We start from the raw sequence: 21600 nt of genomic DNA, 5'->3' as shown, positions 1-21600 counted from the left end.
ATGAAAATACACAGTGTCATGACACCTTAAAAGTTTAAATTCAAGGGTTATTATGGCACTATTTCATCATAGCCTACTCAAAATGGAAGCTGGTTGTACTTCAGGCTCCTGAACTAAAACGTGTTTGGCACTACTGACTGTCACTGCCAGTACTTTACAGCACACACTCACACATACATTGAAAGCCATGAATCACCCTCATTTTTTTTATGAACTGTGGGAGGAAACACAGAGGGAACCTGCAAACTCCACACAGAAAAGGCCTGCTGACTCTGGCAGGCTCACGTTATGAATTTAAATCATCCATTTTGACCACACAATACACTTTTTCTAATGAAGGAATCTAGAACCCATAAGCGATTTTCCAGGACGATCTCTTTCCACAGCAACACCTGAATCAACTACACATTAACCGCCCGTAACGCGTGGCGTGCCGGCGCTGATTATGACAGACGGCTTCAATAATGGTGTTTGTGTTTTGTTTTTTTGGAGTTCAGGCTGCCACCTGCGCTGCGGTCTGGTGCGCAGCATGTATATTCCCGATACCTTCCTCCGCGCCTGTTCGATGGATTCATAACAGCTGAAGACATTTATTATTCCAACGAGCAACGCAGGCCTGGGACTCCGGGAAATTTCCCTCTATTAAAAGAAAAGTTCTCGCCTCCGCATGCTTCAGTGGAAATGGGTTGAGAAAGGGCAAGAATACTTTCCTCTTGAGTTCACTCGACACTTCCAATAAAGTCGGCACACTGGCATGGCGCGGCCTCCTCATTTGATCGGCTCATTTCATCTGGACGGGCTTCGTGCGTCAGATGCCAGCGTGCGAACTGCGACGCCGGAATGCAGCCGGGTTCTGCCGTTACGGGACACTCGGGTCCTGGAAGGTACTGAATCTGAAGTTTGACCAGGTGGTGACCCGTTTCCCGTGTCGTGGGATCGGTTTGAACGACACCCGTGTGAGTGTGTGTGTGTGTGTGTGTGTGTGTGTGTGTGTGTGTGTGTGTGTGTGTGTGCACGGCTGTGGATTACGTACGTGCTCAGTTAATCTGTAGATGTAGACCTTTCCTTTCTCCAGGCCTCCACTGAAGAACATGGGGGCTGCCACCAGCAGGTTGTCAGTTATTCCGTCTCCATCGATGTCCAGCGGGGCAATCTCACTGCCGTAATATGAACCGATCTGAAAGGGGGGGGGGGAGCGACAATGGTTAAATAAAACATGACGCTTCTTGTTTTTTTTAAATATTCTTAATGACTTGAAAAGGATTTTTTAGTTCAGGTTCACTCTGATCACCCCGAACTGTTTTCTCGGTGCTGCTGCAGATTGAGATTTTCTCTCTCACTGTGTATTTACACAGAATATCACCTTTGTGTACCAAGAACTTACAGCAGTACGTCTCTCTCTTGTACTGCGTTTTCTGTTCTCTGTACCTTCCAGCAGGAATCCCTGGATGGATCGTGTTGAAATAGATTCTATGAAAATTGATGGACAGCCAGATGATGTAAACTTTGGATGTATTGTACACAAATGGATGAGCTGAAGTCCAAACAGATGTGGAGACCGATTGGCGAATGGCTCGGTTGATGCCTGGATGACTGATGGATGGATTAATGTCTAATAATGGACATGTGAAGGTAAACCAAAAGCTGTGCTGCTTCGTAGGAAGTCCCACTCATGCGATCTCCGCAGGCAGAGGCTGACCAGACACTGCAGTGATCCGAACATCATCTATTGGCTCCGAGATCAGAAAGCAGCTGCCTGTAAAAACAGATTCTGCTCCACAGTCGTAGGATCAAGAAAGAGAGGAGAAAAAAAAAGCCCTGCTGTTCTGGACGAGCTGTTGCTGACAAGGTACATTGTGAGCCGCTGCAGGATCGCTTCGGGCCTCGCAGCCTGTGAACAGCTGCCAGCCGTGAGTGTAGCGGCCATTAACACGCCGAGCCGCATACCCTCCGAATGATGACCGCTTCTAAACTTAGTATAACTCAGACAGAGACCAAACCCAGACAGACGATTCATTCACAGTCGTGAAGTTAAAGCTGTACGACAACAATTGGAATTTATTCTAAAAAGATAAACAGTAAAAAAAAAAAAAAAAAGCAGATGGTGATGCTTCCCACACAGCGACTGGAGAACTCAACTGGAAACATCAGTGCCGTTTGTCAAGTTTATGTCATTTGGACTAAAGTCGTAAAGCAGTTTCTTCACCGCGCTCAAGTTTCGCAATGAAAACCCTTTTGGCGACCAGGCTTTTCCACTGCTGGGATCATTTTTCCAGACACAAGTGTCCAATTTCATATGCTAATGATTGAGAATTATTACAATGCTTTCCAAAGTGAACTATGCGGGATATGCTGCACAGTGAGACGTCAAAAACGCTGACGGAGAAAGAGAGAAGAGCCCATAAATCTTACTATCCAACACCGCATCCGGTCATTCTGTCTTTTATGCAGATTATGCAAGCTCATATAAAGATCTACCAGGGAAAGAAGCTCGCCTTTTTTTCTTTGAAGACGACTGAGTATATTAAAGTACATAACCAGCACTTCTCAAACATAAAAGTCTTTGCTGACAAGACGGATGCTGCTGCTCATCGGTCCGAGCAGAAACTGTGAGAAAACTTCGTGTCAGTTCAATGTGAAGTCATTTTATTTATGTCTTTCTGAACATGTCAGAGTTTTCTTTTTTTTTCTCTTAATTTAATGCATCTTTACTGAATGCACAGCGTCACAGGACTCCAGCAGTTCAGATTCGTGACTTGCTTCAGATACGCATTTCTCATCGTCCTACTACCTACTGTGATTTCGTAAAAATCCGTTGTTCTGCCTCTGTTCCCCACCGTCAGTCCTGACTTAAATCAAGCTTGAACCTGCTGAAGGACAAAAGGGACACGACAGTATGCCAACATACAAAAACTACTTGAGGGGGCTCTAGGGTGGTGCAAGTCTGCAGTCCGAGACTAAACAAATTCATATTCCTGTCAGAGCGGTCAGGAGTTTCAGCCATGAGGTATTATGACAGTCAGAAATTAACCTCTTCTTCTTCTTTGGACCACTTTAGATAAATCCTGACCACTGCAGAGGTGCAATACCTCACCAGAACTGCATGTTTGCGGATGCTCTCTCCCAGTTCTTGTGAAACTCACTCAAATCTTCACACTTTTACAGTTTTATCCTTCCAACATCAACTTTGAAGTCGCAGTGTTCCTCTCTGACCCGATGGCTCCGAACCACCAGCAGAATCCACACTAAAGAGACGATCGGTGTTCTTCCTTTCATCTGCCGTGGAACGCTTCATGTCTTAAACTGAATTTTTTATGGAGTTCGGCAAAGATTAGTTCTTTGTTGTATTTAAAGCGACATCTGATAGAATTCAACGCGTTTGGATCATGACAACACTTCATATCGTTCAGATGTTTTGAGGAAGTTGTTGTACTGACGGGCCCTGTTGCACAAAAAAAAAAAAATCTGTGACATGAGGATAACTTGCAAGACGTTGCTGCACAGCGACATTAAAGATCAGAGGAAAGGAGCTTTATTAGTGGCGGTGCAACTATTTATAACTATATTTTATGACATTGTTTGTTGTGTTGTGGTCTACTTAAAAAGCAAACATGAGGACTGCATCAGCGTGGACCTGGCACCGAGCCGAGGCAGCAGATCTGAATGATCTCAGCTCAAATGAATGACTGTGGTTGGTTCTTGTCAGGCTGGTTGGCGTTTGGTTAGTAACCCCCCCCCCCGCCTGACTCAAACTACTGAAGCTAGAAAGGAAAGCTCATGGGAGCCATGAGGTGCAGGTACAGTAAGGTCGTGAGGGAGAATGTAGAAAAGGACAGTTTGAACGGTTTCGACGGAAGGTAAAAGTTAGTTCAAGACATTTGGCTTGAAAGTAACCAAGTAGTGTCTCTGGTGAAACTACCCATCACACAAAACGAGAGCAACGTTGCCCGAATAAAGATAAAAATAAGAGTTTATTGTAGAATTAATCCAAAAGGACTGAAATAAAACGAGATAATGCTGGGGAGGAGGGAATTATTATTACGATGATTGTCAACTACAGAACTACCAAGTCGCAGGAGAATATGAACGGGGAGTCGCGACACTCCGGAGGCCGCCATGCGCAGTAACTGTGCTTCAGAAAAAAAGGTGTATTTTCCCCCCACAGACGGAGTCGGAGCAATTTTGACAAGATATACTTTCCGTGACTCGGAGCGCCGCTGTTGTGTAAACGGATATTTTTTTAGTTTTCACTTCAAAACGTCGTCGCGCAAACGCTCTCGCAGCAAACTATATGTAGAACCTCTAAACCAGGGGTGTCAAACATGCGGCCCGGGGGCCAGAACCGGCCCGCCAGAGGATCTAATCCAGCCCGCCATGTGATTTTTTTTTTTTTTTAAGTTTAAATATGAAAACTGACAGACGCTGATCTAAAAACACTAGATTGGCAAAAATGACATTCAAAACCACACCTTGGTCAGAATTAATTAATGCGTCTGTGGAGGTCACATGACGCAACATCTTTCACAATAAAGGTGTCCAATTTACGTGAAGTGATACTTTAGACACGTAAACTCAAAATTGTTTCCAGATGATGACAAATTGTTTTAATCCTGAATAAAAATACGATATCCAGATACAGGTGACTGAGGTTTTTTTTGTGTGTCGTAACTTTAATATGTATATTTCAGAATAGACTGGCAAATTCTTGCAGTTACAAAAGGATCAAATGAAGGAAAGACTTTGACATTTGTCCATATCTGCAGTTTAATATGTTACGTTGGACTTGTTCGACCCTCCAGAGGTCAGATGAGGTTGATGTGGCCCCTCAACTGAAATGAGTTTGACGCCCCTGCTCTAAACCTACATTTAATGTCACGTCAGCCCTAACGAACAACGTGAAGTCGCGAAGCCGCGTGGAGAACGAGGGAAACATCTTCCAATGGCAAGTACAGTTGAAGAAAGTCCAGCTGACCTGATTCGATCTGCACCGAGACGTTTCCCACCTGGACAAATGAGAACATGCAGACATGAAGTACCTGCTGGCCTTTGAGGGAGTGCAGGATGGTGAGGTTCCCCGAGTTCTTCAGGGTGAAGATGATGACTTTGCCGGTGTGGTTGAACCTCGGAGCTCCTGCTACCAGCAGCCGTCCGTTCCGGGCCGACACCACGGACGTCACAGTGTAACCTGGTAATATCAAATACACAACACATTCGTGTATTGACTCAGACATTTGTATTAGAATATTAAAATCTTAAAGGATCATTTCAGGAGATAAAAACGTCTTTCAGTCAAATTCACAGCTCGACATTCTGGTTTCTCAGGTTTCTCCTATTTCTTCTTCTCTTTCTATTATTCCCCCCCCTCCCTGAAAAGAAAAAAAAAAAAAAATTTCCACTGACTCCTTGTATACTTTTCCACCACCTTCTCTCATCTTTCCCAGCTTTGACTTTCTCTCCTTGCACGTCCAAAGTTATGCCTCCACCTCATATTACCATAGCGAGCGGAGCGGCTTGCGCTGGCGGATCAGCCCCGAGACAAACCGCTGATGGGGAAAGCAGAGGTCTGTGGCGGTGGTGCAGTGGGACGGGGATGGACGTGATGGGGAAGAAGCACTGGGTACGCTTTATGGAGACGGGCTGCAGCTCGGACAACTGGTGTCAAACCACAAGTCTTTTACGAGAAAGGCCGGACACTTCTTCACCAGCGAGAGGGATGTAATAAAGGCTCATGGACATGGAAAAAAAAAAAAAAAGAAAAAAAAAAGGGGGCTTGAGGAGGACTTCAACTGCATTTCTTTCCTCTTTTAAACCACATTTGTAGCATTTTTTAAGGGACACTTTAAAATAAAAAAAACAAGTGCATTGATCCTTCCATTCTCTCTGCATCTTCATTCCACTGTGTTTTGTTTGGCTCTCTCAGATACACAAGCAGCTGTGCTGCAGGCGGGAGCAGCTGTGCCTCCGTCGGTAGAGCGCTCGTCTCAGTCGGAAGGTTGCTGGCTCGACTCCTCCTCTTCCACAGTTCAAAATTTCTTTGGGTAAAAAGCAGTGGACAGATTGGGCGCCTTGCATGGCAGCTGCCTCCTTTGGTGTGTTTGAATGTGATTAACAATGTAGTCAATCAATCGTTGGAAAAGTTCCTTACAAGTGAAAATCCACTAACAATATCATAGATCGTGGCTCAAAACTCTGCAGACTTCAGTGAGGAGGGCTTCACAGACAGGCTAGCTCGCCAGAGACAATGGCTCAGTCTGCCACTACAGAGGCTTTACCTTAACTGATCATACAATATGTATTCCCTTGCTCAATCCTGATCCCAAAATCCCCGGAAGTGAAACGACACCTGCGACGAAACGCCAGATTCCCAAAGAGATAAAAAGTTGGGCTACGCTCTCAATCTAATTCCGCACCGAGCTTTTTTCTTGGTTAGCTCCACTTAACGCTCTCCTGAAGGCACCGGCGGCCTACTTTGATATTGTACAGGATAAAATATTTAAACTTCCATGAAGCAGGTCATAACTAAAGTTTATGGAATCTGCACGACACAGTTTAGAATGTTATATATAATATTGATGTTTATGTCTGGAATTTTATTTGGTTTAATTTCATAAAAGACACTCCAGTTAACATTCTATACGTTTCCCAATGCTCTCCGGTGCCCCCTGGAGGCCCATCAAACATGTCAAACATCGCTTACCCAAGTAGGCCCCGTGGTTTTTCAGCTCCTCTGGAAACTCCTCGGCGTAGGACGACTTCGGGGGGACGACCTTCCCCTGGCGGGTTTCTTTCAGAACGGCTCCGTTCCAGTCGTAAGCCCCCACGGCGCCCACCAGGATCCCGTCCTGCAGGTGATATTCAGAGTCCGGGGTATGAGTGTGTTTGTGCCGCCTGGTGCTGCCCACACACACACACACACACACACACGCACACACACACCAGGGTAATTACTGTGTATGATGACACCGGTGGAACACGAGCCCCTCTAACCACCACTGCAGAACTGAGTCTGTGTGTTTCAGGCAGATTAATGATGGTGTGGTTCTCCTTGTGGTGAAATGTTATCTTGGTAACAGTGAGAAACACTAACTTGAAACGAGGTTCCTTTCAGACTTCTTCATGACTTTAAAAGGATACGAGTTTTCATCTGATGAGCACCGAATCAGTTTCATGCTGCTGGAGGATTTCAGACTTTTATAACGCGTCATTGAAATGTGATCACAGGTAAGGGACGACTGCTGCACTCCAAAGCAGAAAGAGAAACGGCTGTTTTTCGAAAGACGCTTATCGTCTTGCCATGTGGAGCAATTTGAACCGTTACATTATTCAAGATGTCAAAATTCAAGTGATCGAGGACCGAAAAAATGAACCAAAAATGAATGGAGGTAAGAATAGAAAGAAGCAGCAGCAAACAATTACTTAAAGATGCAGTAATTAAAAAAAAAGAAGAAAAAGAAATGTTTCATTGTACGTTATCCTATTGAAGTTAGCATGGATTAGCGCACTAACCAGCTCGCGGAGCTTGTTCAGATTTATCAATGAAGCATCTCGTCGGTCAAACAGCCTGAATATTAAACCGAAGAGAGTCTGCAGCTCTGACCGATTAACAACCAAAATATAATGACGAAAAAGTGTTTTCTGTAAAAAACAAACAAACAAACAAACAAACTCAGTGCTGCCACCTAATGGATAAAAGTGACATTTAGTGTCGAGTCAAGACCAAGACCAGAGCATCCAAAGCCCAAGACTATAAGGGAATGTGAGAGCAATCTCGAGACCAAGACTGCTCTCCGGTACTACGACACTCGTAGTATTACTTTAACTGTACTGCATCTTTAATCTCCAGAAACTACGTGCAGACACTCTGAATCCTTTGAGTTTGAAGACAATTCTGCCCCAGTTTCACAAGAACGGTGCATCTTCCTGTTCTATTTACCCAGTTAGGACCCACATTGACTCGCCAATGTTTGGCTTTAATGATTTGGCAAATGACAGCTTGGAGGAGGGATCGACATCTTTTATCTGGCGGGGCTGACAGGAAAAAAAAAAAAAAAAAAGTCTTCGGAACTACTGCATTAGACGACCACAACAAACCCCCAATTAAAGTCCATCTCTTCTCCTAATGATAAAGCAAAGACAAGCACTCATACATAATAACAATGATAATCGAGAGTAAAGTACAAAACGCCGCGAAGTGACTTTTTAACTTGTCGTGGAACAAAGGAAACAAACCATCATGTGCAATTAGCTGCAGACACGAGAAGGGTTGAAGGAGGGATTTTCTATATTCCACGGTTCACCATACTTTGTATCACTGACACTGTAATTGCAGGGTTCGTCTGCCTAATGAGCTCTTTTTTTTTTTTTTTTTTTCAAACTCCTGCCGTACACAATATGCCAACAACACACTTTCCAGTGTTGGAGCGCATGCAGCCGTTCCGCTCACCACGTTTCGCACTACGTCACTCTCCAGCAGCAGCAGCAGCAGCAGCAGCAGCAGCGTCGTGCCTCTGCGGTTATCTGTTTGGGTCAAAATGGTATCCATGGCGAATGAACGAAACCCCAAAACAGCTCATACTTATAAAGCAGTGACCTATTTCTGCTGCTGCATGTACGGACATATGCCTCGCTGTACCCGGAGCTGTGGTCTGCAAGGAAAACACAGCAGTGGACGGGGGATATATACCCCCCCCCCCCACCACCACCACCACCACCACCAGTTCCTCCTTAATGGTGGTAAACACTGGAATCAGCTCTTCAAATAAGATCTGAGCCACACATTTTGGCCGGCATGAGACCTCGATGTTGTTTTTTAAAGATGTTTGGTTCCAGTCAACAAACAGCAGATGGAGAAAAGTGCGATGTATGCATCCGAAACGCAAACACTGCGACTTTCCAGTGCTCCGGCGATGCCGGCTCACTGAGCTCATACTTTTCACAACACACACACACACTTTCCCACGATGGAGGTTTATTCGTCTCCAACAAATGTGCTCTTCAAACTTAAACATAACTCACTTTTCATGCACACCCACTGTGTCGGGATGAAATTAAGAAGATTTAATCCAGCAAAGAAGTTGTGCTTCAGCACAGATTTTGTGGTCTGACTCCTCGACCAGCTCCGAGACTGTGTGATCCCAAATGGTGGTAAACAGGAATTTGTCTTTGAATAAGTTTTAAGTTCGATTGGGGTAATTTTATCGAACTGAAATCTCTGCGACTTTATGTTTCATAAAAAAAAAAAGAAAAGAAAAAACTTTCACTTTCAAACTAGCAAGCTGTCGACACGTCACTCACTGTTTATGTCAGCCACTGAAATTAATACGTTTTGTTTTGGAGACATCTGATATCCTTCATTCGACCAAAGTTTACGACTCCGAGGGAGAGTTTGGAGTTATTTGTGAAAGACGATGGCAGCTCAGAAAACATTTACTTGAAGTTTTTCTGTTCAGAATTCTAGTGAAAAACAAAATCACTATGTTGGAAAGGCATTTCATCATAACTGTGGGGGGGGGGGCATGTAGACCAGATCCCTCCACCCCTCCCTGCAGATGGAGGATCTGCAGTGTATGCACAGTATATGTATGACATAAGCATCCCTCAGAGTTGGCCCGCGTCACATTCAGTAAAACCATCTGGTCCTCCGAGGGCTGTTTTTCTCCTTTTAAAGCCCCCGACATTCCTTCCAAGCAGCTCCCCTGCTTTCAGGTTGGTGCTGTCGAGCATCTCTGGAATCCGGCCTTGTGGACACAGTTTCCAGCCGTTCCTGCCACCCAGCTGCAAACTCTGCCGTATATTTAAATATATTTATTTCCCCTCAAACAAATCACCCTGTGAAGTCAAACTGGAAAAATCGGGGGAATCAGAAGCAGGGGTGTTGAATATGAGGCCCGTGGGCCAAAAACGGCCCTCAAGAAGCTCAAATCTGGCCAAAACAATCAAAAAAAATTTTTTTTTTAAATTTCTTTAGAGTAGTGGACACAACACAACACGGAAACCCAAGCTGAGATATCGCAAAACAGGCAGACTAGCGCTAGGCTCAAAGCCATGCTGTCAGAGAGAGTTTGTAAAAACACCCATAATGCAATCTGCTGGAAACTACGTTTGTCGAAGAAATAACATTTGCCGACACCGACAGGATGGGTTTTTTTTGGGGGTCACAATGACATCAGAAGACGTTCTGAAGAAGACTGCAGACGCGGCTGAAACATGTCAGCGAGGTGAAAACCATCTATCTGTACTTCCTTCATATGTTACGCAAGAAAGCAATATGATGATGATGATGATGATGATGATGATGATTCAGCTGAAATATTTTTGGTCCAGAGAGTCGGGAAAAAAAGAATGAAAATCAACAATCTGGCATAAAGAGCAGGTACAGAGCAGGAGAAAGTGTTTTATCTTCTGCGACTCTCTGCACTTCAATGCAGTGAAAAACCTTCGAGGAAGTTTGAAAAAAAAAAAGAAAGAAAAAAAAAGAAACCTGCCTCCCTGATCCGTCTCCCGTGGGAAGAAGCGGTGTCTTATTTCCCATCGCTGTCTGGCTGAAGTGGAAAAAGGCCTGTCTGCGCTGTCAGCGGCTCCTAAATCAGGATGAGCTCAGCCTGCGAGGCCGCCGTGCAGGAACCTCCGGGTGGAGGGCGACAGGTGGAGGAGACGACAGGGTGGGACTCACCTCCACGTGGTGCGAGGAGAATCCGGCCTGAGACATCTGGAGGCCAAACGCCGTCCCGTTCTTACTGGTTCCTGCGGAAACAAGTCAGGCTTCAGGTGCGGCGGAGGCAGAACGAGACGGACGGAGCTGAAGGCTCCGAGAGCCTCACGATGCCAGGAGTTAAAAAAAAAAAAAAAAAAAGTAAAACAGAACTGGACATAGAAGACGAGATGAATACTTGAGCCCAGTCTTCGCGGCAATGTTTCGAGATAAAACGCTTTGAAAACGATGTCTGTTCACACAGAAACAGCAGAAATGCTGAAAACGATGGAGCTAGCATGCCGGGCCACGAGTTGGTGCTGTTGTGTGTTTTTGTAATGAAACGACACACACATGCATGCGCGCAGATCACAATACGCGAGAAACGTTAACAATGGGAGTACGTGGACATTTGTGGACAATTCGGATTGTTAATACGGTGAGTCTCAGTGGAAAACGCAACTTTTTTTTACTTGTTTTCTCAGAGACGGAGCGTTTTCAAAAAGTTGCGTCTTCAGTGAATGGACCCACAAAAGTTTTTTCATTTTCACGGTTTTCACTTGAAAACACTGTCAAGTCAATGGAGCTCCAGACAGTTCTGAAAATGTGGGTTTCTGAGTGGTTTTGAACTCAAATGATTCCAGTTTCTGAACACGAATTATTTTGAGAAATAATTCATGATTTTCCTTCCAAACCTTCCAAGCTGAAGATGCGCTCTCCGAGAGCGTCCACGATGTCCTTCAGCGCCGACTCGTCCGTCACGTTGAAGAAGTGTTTGTCGTCGGGGTCGCTGGCGATGTACTTGATCTCGTTGAGGAAGGCCTCGGGATTGATTCCTCGGCGGTTGTAGTAGCCGAGCACCTGAAAGGACGAGACGGTCGGTGTGTGGAGACGTGATACCGTGCACTGTGGTACAATGAGAGGTGAGCCACTGAAGATATTGTGCCGTGAGATGAAAGAGCTCCAGTCTCGGTACACCGAGGGTATATTATTATTATTATATTTCAAAGAAAGCATGGAGACAGAGCGAGACCAGAGGTGAGATATCAGGGACGCTGCCATGAAAGCCAACTACCTCATTGATAACAGGCCTCAAAGCCTCAAAGCCTCAAAGCCATGCTGTCATGGACAGTTGGTGAAAATACCCACAATACAACAGATTTAGGAAAATCGGTCTGACATTTCACTTTATTTTACACCAGAAAGTTTCATTAAAATTGGCTTTATGTTGAGATTAAGAGTCATTTTCTGTACTAATTGTTTGTTTTTATGAAAACAGTCAATTTTATCAGATATACTTTATGCCATAGCAAAGAAAAACTATAATATATATAACCCTATTTTACCAGTCCCGCCCACAAGAGATTAAATTGAAGTTTGAAGACAAAATTGCAGAAAAGTCTGTAATTTTTATCAGAAGAAAGACTGTCAACATATTTCACCACATGTAAATGGAACATAATGAGAGTGTGAAGGATTATGAGTTATAAAGTTCTTAAGGGATAATTTTGGAGTGTTAAAAAAACTAAACAAAAAACTAACTGGCATCTCATGACATGGCATGAAATCATTTAACATTTCATGATCAAAATGTTTCCATCTGCACGTGTTGCTTCTTCCAAAACCACAAAAACTAGTTTTTTAATTCAACAATTTGTACGTAACAAATAAAACTTGCGAGGAGTTGCCCTAGAAAACCAAAATCTCCCACTGAAGCGTCAACCGGCACGATAAACCTGTCGCACTTTAAGAGCCTCATAACGCCCCGACATGAACGCTCTTTGGTTTTCTCCAGTCCCAGTTGGTTGTGAGCCAAATGGCTTGAGATCATCCCGCGGTGGAGGACTGCTGCCGGCGGCGGAAAACAAACCAAAGGCCTCTGAGGTCTGGAGGAGATCATTTACACCTTTAACTGCACTTCCACTGCGTTTCAACCGATTCCCCATCGGGTCGCCTCGCTACGCTGCAGAGCTCAAACTCAAAGTTTTGACTCTTCCAGCCCAAATCAGGAGCTTGTGAACGGCCGTGACGTCTTGAGGCGACGTGGCAGTTTGTATCGGACGACTGACGGACTCACGGCGATGGCGTATCGGGTGATGCCGTCCTTCTCGCTGTCCTCGATGGCCTGCTGGAGGTCGGGGCTGTCGTGCGACTCTCCGTCGGTGATCACGATCATCACCTTCTTGGCTCCCCGCCGGCCGCCCTGCTTGAAGGCCTGCGAGCTGTGGGACGACGTTCCAGCTGAGTCAAAACTACGGCGCATGAGGATTTTTTTTTTTTGTGTGTGTGTGTTTTAATGAATGGAAATACCGTACCGCGCCTTGCTGATGCCAAGAGCCGTGTTGGTCTCCTCGCCTCCCCGCTGGTTGATGCTGCGCGCCCGTTTCACCACTTCCTCCACCGACTTGTAGTCGCTCAGTCGGAATTCGTGGACCACCTTCTCTCCGTACTGCACGACTCCGACCTGCGCAGAAAAATCCATGCTGACTATATCTCGACTCAATCAAGACACGAATCTGTCTTCGATGGTATTCATGGCGTATCTCCTACACGCTACGCTAGCTTCTAATTCAATAGTCTAAGCTCAATTCTAGCGGTTTTCTTATTTGTCTATTTGAACCATTACCTTTTTCTTGATGAATTCCGTATGATTGCCGTATTTTCTGGCCTATGAGTCACACCTTTATTTGCTGGTTTGGCTGGTGAAGCAACTTTCATATTCGTCTGTGGCCACTAGTTGTCACTGTATGACAGCAGAATGCTGCTACAACCCAGAAAAACCTACATTACAAAGATACATTCAACCCGTATTAAAGAACGCAATAAATAAAGATAAACAGAGGGCAGAAAGAGTTCAGTTTGTGAGAAATTTGTGGAGAATAGCAGAGGAACTGTTAGAGTGAAGAATCATAGTGCGGTAAAAATACAACAAAATACATTTACAGAAGGTTCTGGAACGACAGCTGATGGACCTGGATTATCAATGTATACATTTGAAAATGGACAAATAAAAGTTCTTATTAACCAGTAATACTTGAATAGTTTTTTTTTTCTTTTCATGATGTGTTTTGTGACAATTGCGATTTATAGTCCACAAGATAACACAGTATTCTTCACTTTAGCCTCAACAAAAGACAAAAGCAGTCGACTTCAGCAGGTTTCTTTCTGTTAAAACTGAGTTTTTTTCTTCCCACCGTCTCCTCTACTTGGTCAAGTGGAATCTTCCTCTGCAACAGTGCCGTGAAATGACTTTGTTGTATTTGGCGGTATAGGAATGGAATTTAATTCATGCATCCCTTCCCACCTTGTTCGTCCCTGAAGGCCTGCCAACCCACCTCAGTCCACAAACCTTCTTGTCTGAATTCAACGCATTTGCTCTGCTTTAGCTCTTGTCATGAATATAATTCCCTGGAGGTTGGAGCTCATGCTGCTCTCTCTGAATTCTCAAAGACCATTCAATCATAATTAAGCAGGTGGTCTTAATGTTATGGCTGACCCGTCTATGCAAAATGAATAAGGAGTCAGTGAGAGGTAAATTTACCACTTTAGCTTGATAGAATAGGTTGTGCACACCTCAATATCATATCTTTTTTAGGTTGGCTTTTAACTCTGTCTAGGGCAGTGTAGTTAATCTGTATGCTCTGGGTTTTTTTTTTTAAATGAATTTCTGGAAGGCTTCCAACAACCTGCAGCGCTGTCGCACCTCCCATAGTCAGCACCTGTGTTTTATGTATTGTTTTTATGTATTATTCTTGTATTTGTTTCTTAATGTATTGTTTTTATAGCTTTGTTATAAAGCACTTTGGATACCACTGGGTTATTGTAAAGGGCTATACAAATACAATTTGATTTGGTTTGATTTGATCTTGTGTTTCGTCAACGTTCAGGTTTGGACACAGTGTGCTGGATCGACCGATTTCCGTCCTTCCAGGTTTCAGTCCTTTCGTTTCTCACCTGAATCTGACCCGGTCCAATATGGAACTTCTGCAGGACGTTGATGAGAAAAGCCTGAACTTCATACCAGGGGTAAATGGAGTTGGATCCGTCCAGAACGATCACGATGTCCATATAAGTTTCACACCCTGGAAAAAGACGTGTGAAGAGATGAGCTTTAATCAGCAGCGCCAGCGGAGCGAACCAGATGTTCCCGACTGAGGGAATAATGAGGGAATAAGCCCCCTGATGTTAACGCAGATGAATCTCGGGGTGTCTTTTTTTTCTTTCTCTCTTTTAAATTTTAAAGCTCACTCTGAAATGCCGGCGCGATCGTTCTGGAGAACTTGAAGCTGGCGTTGACTCTGGAGCAAATCCCCGTGCTGTAATAAGAGCTGCCACACTCGTACGACCACAGCGGCCCGCAGGCCTGAGAGGAGGGGGAGTAAAATAAAAACAATAAAAAAAACTGTTATTACACATCTTTTTCTTTTGAAAGTTTGAAAGATTCTGAGATGATGCTGTGTATTTCCTGAGGTCGTTCACAATAACGTGCTGCCAGGACACATGGTTTGAACTGTCGCCGTCACAAATCTGCATGTTTTCCATGTGCATGTTGGATAAGATCCTCACACAGTCCAAAATCATGCTTTGATAAACAGTAGAAAGTCTTGACCTCCGCTAAAGATTTGTAGAGGAAGAAAAAAATACAAATACTTGAAATGTCTCCAATTTGCTTTGTGGTTTGTTTATTTGTAATGGAGCCTCTTGCCGGCTGCTTTTTTTGTCCCGCAGGCCTTATTGTTCGACACCCATTCCTTGAAATGACCCGCACAACGCTTCCAGGCGTCGTCGCTAAACCCAGTGTAGAACAAAACGCTCGCTTCATGCTGTGTGACAACTTCTGCGAAGACGGCGGTAATTCAACAAGCGTGTAATCAAAAGAAATTCTTGTGGGATTTTCCCTTTTTTTTTTTTCACCGTTCACATCCCTGCGAGCTTCACGATTACGTTTTTCTGCAGCAGCACGACATTTATCGTTTATACACATAATATGGGTTGTGGTCGGCGCTCCCGTCTCGCAGACAGTAAATCCACGGCGTGAGGCACACTGTTCACAACGACAACGTTTCAAGTGAAAATTGTTTTTGTGTTTTTGCTTCACAAAAGTTTAAAACATTGTTTAAAAAGTTGAAAACGACGTCTGTTTCCACGGAAACGGCAGAAACACTGACGTGGTATGGGCATTTGTCCTGACAGACAACAAAGTTGTCATGAGTCCCAGGAGAACATGTAAAATAAAATATTCAAATAATATATTATGTTAACTTTAAACATTTAACGACACCACTTAAACATTCTTGTGTCGTCTGTTACACAAAAAGTTTTGAGTTCTGTGAGCTTGTTCGGGTTCACAGTGTGCAGTATATATCCATCATGATTGGTTCTCCCACCATATATAATCTATTATGAGAACAAAACTCAATTCATTCCTTAAGAAAGAAATGCTTGGGTGCACCTTTTTCCGTTTCTGTTGAGGAAACGGCCATTCACAACGAGATTTAAATTTTAAATGTCTTGTAAATGGGGTTTAAATGTCCCGTCGGGTGTTCAGTCAGCCGGCCCTGCTTGCGTCTGCAAAGCGAGATCAAGACGTACGGAAGACGGACGTCCGGGACTCACCACAAAGCTGTTGTCCTTTGGGTTGGACGTGAGCGTCATCCCCAGCCTCATCTTGTCCTTTCGTTCTGACACGTTGGTCAAAGATATCCTTCCTTGAGGAAAAGTGAATTTCAGAGGATCTCTAACGATCGCACATATAAACCGTAGTACAAAAAGTAAGGACTTGTGTGTTTGGTGGATCACTTCTTTTAAGTCTCCTGCACGTGGAAAACCTGCTAAAACGACACCGTGTTTTAACAGGTGTCGTTTTAAGTAATGCAATAAGTTGTATCCAGGTTCTGCATGTCAACATGTCATTAAGCCAGTCAGAGGAGTTCTGCTGCACCCCCCCCCTTATAGTTTCTAGATCGCAAATGGACTGACGACCCGTTCAGGTGAATCCTAATGGATGCATGGATATCATGCTTTCCAATGCTATAAGATTTATTTCCAAGAACAATCCACCAAACGCTTATTTCCTGTCTTTTTGAGACATGCCGACATACGAACCCCCTCCCCACCCGCCGCCCGCCGCCCGCCACCCGCCACCCGCCGCCCGTCTGGGATGTGAGGCTAATCAAAGCAGCGTCAACATCCGCTGGAATCTGTACCTGACCGACGCGCCACATGCGGGCCCGTGTGAGGCAGTAAAACGTGCGGGGACACACACACATGTGGAAATGTACATAAACCATTAAGGAAAATCATAAAGAGGTGGAATGGCTGGTTCGGTCGCCGCAGAACCGTCTGGCACATGTCGCCAACATGCTCACAGGCGTCCGCGCTGGAAAGGGAAGCAGTATAAACGCCGATGCGTTACGTGCAGTCACATGCATCCAGATGTTGTGCATCCCCCCCCCCCCCCAGGTACCATACCTAAGTTGAGCTTGGAGCAGCCGTTCCCATTGATTCTCCTGCTCAGCGAGCATTTGTAAACGTCCCCCGTCTGGTACGGGCCGTTCATTTCATACGGAGCACCCACCAACAACCTACAAATACACACACACACACACACACACACAAAAAAAATCACAAGTCAGAACCAAGGTTCTGCATTTGGACAATTCTCAGAATGTCTTTTTCTGTGGATTCTGAACTTTCCGTTACCCTGAACACGGCTAAAAACGTCCATGACTCACGGACGTGGCCTCACTGAGAACACTGCAAACCTCCACTTTTCTGGTAATTAACTATGAATATGAGGTTGGAGCTGCTGGATGGGACTCAACACAAAGAGTTGCACACCGTTCTTGAATGTACAAGTCGTTCCTCTTCCGTGAGTCATTCACATTATTCCGGTGATTATTCTCAAATTAACTATAATATCATGCAATGTGAAAAACACTGATTCTACGTTTATCACTGCACCTGTTGTGACCATATTTTGTTGCCGTTGATGTGGAGGTGTGAGGTTCTTCTGTCGGGGCAGACGATTCCCAGAGAGGGTTGAAAATATTCTCAGTCAGAAACAATATAAAGAAACTCACTTATAAACCCCTTGCAATAAATACACGACGACAATGTGTTGGGAAAGCCCCTTGTTGACGCGAGGTAGTGGCTGGAAGCAGACAGAGAGGGAAGGTTCCATCATCAATGAAAACCACTCAACTTATATCGGCCTCAGACTTTAATAACATCTGAGTTATTAAAAGAGCCTGCAGAGCGTCTGGAAAAGCCCCTGCTAACAGGCTGTTCCTGCTTCCTGGAACTGTCGGGGTCACAAGACAAAAGGGAGGTGAAAGAGAAGATCATATAAGCTAAGATAAGATAAGATAAGATAAGATAAGATAAGATAAGATAAGCCTTTATTGATCTCACAGAGGAGAAATTTCCTTGTTCCATTCTGCTCTTAAGGGAACTCATGAGTAGGAAAGACAAGAAATGTGCAAACAGTTAGGTAAGAATAGAGGTCTCTTATATACAATGACTATCAAGAACTCTAAGGGCCAAAAGTATTTACAGTAAGAGTAATAATAAGTAAATTAAATAAAATAGGACTAAAAAAAATAAGATAAAAATCACAAACTATAATAAAGTATAATAAGTTCTAAGGGGAGCAAAGTATACAGTAAGATGAAATACAAGGAAATTAAACTATGATGGGGGGGGGGGCAAAGTGTAGAATAAAGTACAATAAACATACTATATACAGCCAGAGCTCACTGCTGCAGGTGGTAAAACCTCAACAGGATTTAAAAGATCTGCTGCTTCTTTTTGGGCACCGTTTACAATACGGTGGGAAAAAAAAGGAAAAACTTTGTGTTTTGGGCGTCACTTTGTATGGTGATGGAGCCACTGAAAAAAAATAGCTCCTCAGGTGGAACTTCTCAACAAAACCTGTAACTCCGTCTGAGGAAACGGGGGAACAGGGAAGTTTTCTGAGCATCTACTGCACATGCTCAGTAGATGCTCAGTTGTTTGTCGATATAAAATGTCTGTGTACTCACCATAGTTAATATTGGCAGCGTACTGTTCTCTGTGCGTGTGTGTGTGTGTGTGTGTGTGTGTGTGTGTGTGTGTGTGTGTGTGTGTGTGTGTGTGTGTGTGTGTGTGTGTGTGTGTGTGTGTGTGTGGTTTAATTGCACGAACATCAACAGTTCTGGGGGAAATTTAATAGACAATTTAACAGATGTGTGGGATTCACAGAACACCGAATGTTTGTGTTCCGCAAATGCCTGAATTTATTTTTTTATTTTTTTATGTTATTACTACTTTTAAGGGTATTTTAACATGTTCATTGTGTACACAGACCATGACTGTCCTGAAAGGCACTGATAAATAAAATGTATTAAATTAAACATTTTGATATTACAGTTTGAGCATGTTCAAAATGTCATGAAATGAAATAACCTCACTTAAGTACGCATTTTTATTTGACTCTATACTCTAATCTGTTTAGTGTTTTGATAAACTTACTACATTTTATTTTAATTTTCTTCTTTTTTTTAGCTGCATAATGACATTTCATGAGCGCAGCAGCAGTTTTTGGATCAGCTGCACGAATCATGCATATTGAAACTTGACCAGGTATCGCAGAGGAATTGAATGAAGTCAACTCGAGTCAATCAACCAGCCAGTCTGCTCAAGGAAACAGCAACATGAACTAATGAAGTCCCTTTGATAATTGGGAAAAATCTCTTTAAACACACATATGTATGAAGGAGGCCATTCGTACGAAAACACTGAAAACAGAAACTGCGGGATGAAGACCTGAAAGTGTCCAAAATGGTGGAAATCAGGGAATTATTAAATGATCATCATTTATCCTGAAGTGAAAACCTAATAACAGACTGAGTCACCCCCCCAAAAAACCCCCACATATTTCATCGTCAGTGAGGCGCCTCAATCAAAGGTGCCATTTATCTTCCAGACACAAATGTCTCTGAAACAGTGAAATTGAAATAAAAATTCACAAAACTGATTAAAAATGTGTGCAATCAGGCAATTGCTGTTGCTCTAGAGTCACCGGGTTTCGGCCCGAAGGGTTCATGAATATGTATTTCTTGGCGAGGAGGATAAATACTTCGGTCTCTAACAACAAGGCGTCAGCCAAGGAATGCAAATCACCAATAATATATGGTGGATGTATGTAAAACGCGAAAAGCAGGTGCCGAACCTCTGCAGCTGGGAGTCGCGCTCACGGTTTCCATCCACTCCCAACCGCGAGGTTTCAAAAATCTGCCAGTCGCAGCTGAAGCGACACTTTGAGGGGAATCGCAGAGTCGGCGAGGGCCGCCGGGACTTTTGAAATAAAGAAAGAGGATTGCAGCCGTCAACAGGCGGCTCCGGGATCAGTACATCTGCTGGGAGCCACGAAGTGAAGAGGCATTCTTCCTCGGTGACGTCGGGTTCGTGAGGAGTCGGTCCTGCACTTGACTTCACAGTGAGTTTCCTTTATGTCGGGGGGGAGGGGGGGGGTCTGTTCTTCAGGAGGCACCACATCGGCTCACCTGCCTCCTCTCCTGACACATTAACCGTCTTCAACGCCGTTTACGTGACGCCCCCAGTGAAAATGACTTCTTTTTGCCTTTTGCTTTCAGAAAAAAAAAAAATTGCATTTACACAGCGACATCTTAAATACGACGTACAGGAACGACAGAAAGGCGGACCGTACACGCCAGGCCAGTTTCTTCTTGATTTGACTCGCGAGAACAAGTTTACAAAAAAATCAAAAGCACCTGTTACATATACTATTGATGACTGCAAGGAAAATGGTGACAATAAAGTGGAGGAATTCAGCCACCAGCAGTGGGACAATGGAAACAAAAAGTGAGAGAGGCGTATGGAATGGAGGCTTTAAAGGCAAAACTACAGTAGAAAATGGTTCCCTATAGAAAAACACCTGTCGAACTGAATGGTCACCTTCACGACACGGTAATGTCTTAATTGGCCATCTTTTTTATGTATTTGTCTCATATCGGTTCTGTTGTCATAGTATTATTATTGTTATTTTTCTTACATTGTCATGTATATGCTGTCTTGCTGTCATTGGAAGGTTCTGTAACGTGATTTCTCATGTTCATGATTATTATTAAAAAAGAAATAAAAATAAAGTAAAAAAAAAAAAAAAGAAACGGCAGAAAGGCTTAAAACGATGTAGTTGGCATGCTGGTCACTAGTGGGCGCTGTCGGTTGTTTTTGTCTTGGAACCAGACACACGAGCGGAGAGAACAACACGCCGTGAACAATAACGATGAGAGAACACAGACATTCTCGTGGACACGCGACCAAGTTGGGATTGTTATTAATAGTGACTGTCAAAATAAAACTACCAAGCAATGTTGCCACAAAAAGTAATCAAATTACTGATTACGAGTTGTTGGTTGTGGCACTATTCATCTGTTTATTTATTTTTTTATAAATAATAATTTAAATTCCCCAAGACAAATAAACAAATGGCAAATAAAGTCATTAATTGATTGATTGATTGAAAAAAGGGGCGGGGCTTCATGCCTATATGTCTTTTTACTCAGGAAAATAACAAAAATAAGTGCAAAGTCTCTGCAGTTGTGTTCTTGATGCAATGATGATGTTCAGTGATTCTATTTGATAGTTCTGACTCTTTAGTGTCTCCTGAACCGTTAGAGTGAGCTGGTCTGTGATTGGCTGAGAATTTTTTTTTTTTTTTTTTTTTTAAGTTGAAGGTGGAGAATCTGACCACTTATTTAAAAAAACAAGTCAGAGTCCAAGTGCTGCTACCTTTACTGGATAAACTGAGAAATTAATCTTTTGCTCCCTGATGAAATGTAGGAACTCTGCAGACAGTGTGAGAAGAAGGCTGAGTTTATTTCCAGGTGGTCAATATTAGCTGTCTG

At 43.7% G+C, this 21600-nt stretch overlaps 1 protein-coding gene across 1 annotated transcript in view; it reads right to left on the bottom strand.

The window, feature by feature from the left end:
• Window positions 1-21600, bottom strand: part of itga11a (integrin, alpha 11a) — a 73860-nt gene that overhangs the window by 26572 nt on the left and 25688 nt on the right. Inside the window, exons 3-13 of the mRNA XM_080500806.1 lie at window positions 17162-17274; window positions 16307-16398; window positions 14939-15053; window positions 14645-14772; window positions 13006-13154; window positions 12768-12912; window positions 11386-11551; window positions 10673-10743; window positions 6698-6842; window positions 5037-5185; window positions 1034-1177 (exon numbers count right to left, since the gene is read on the bottom strand). Of these exons, the coding sequence (XP_080356932.1) occupies window positions 1034-1177; window positions 5037-5185; window positions 6698-6842; window positions 10673-10743; window positions 11386-11551; window positions 12768-12912; window positions 13006-13154; window positions 14645-14772; window positions 14939-15053; window positions 16307-16398; window positions 17162-17274 (1417 nt within the window). The remainder of the gene's footprint in view (window positions 1-1033; window positions 1178-5036; window positions 5186-6697; window positions 6843-10672; window positions 10744-11385; window positions 11552-12767; window positions 12913-13005; window positions 13155-14644; window positions 14773-14938; window positions 15054-16306; window positions 16399-17161; window positions 17275-21600) is intronic.

This window comes from Blennius ocellaris, assembly GCF_963422515.1.
Source record: "Blennius ocellaris genome assembly, chromosome: 1".
Classification (NCBI taxonomy): domain Eukaryota; kingdom Metazoa; phylum Chordata; class Actinopteri; order Blenniiformes; family Blenniidae; genus Blennius; species Blennius ocellaris.
This window is presented reverse-complemented; position numbering and strand designations above follow the sequence as displayed.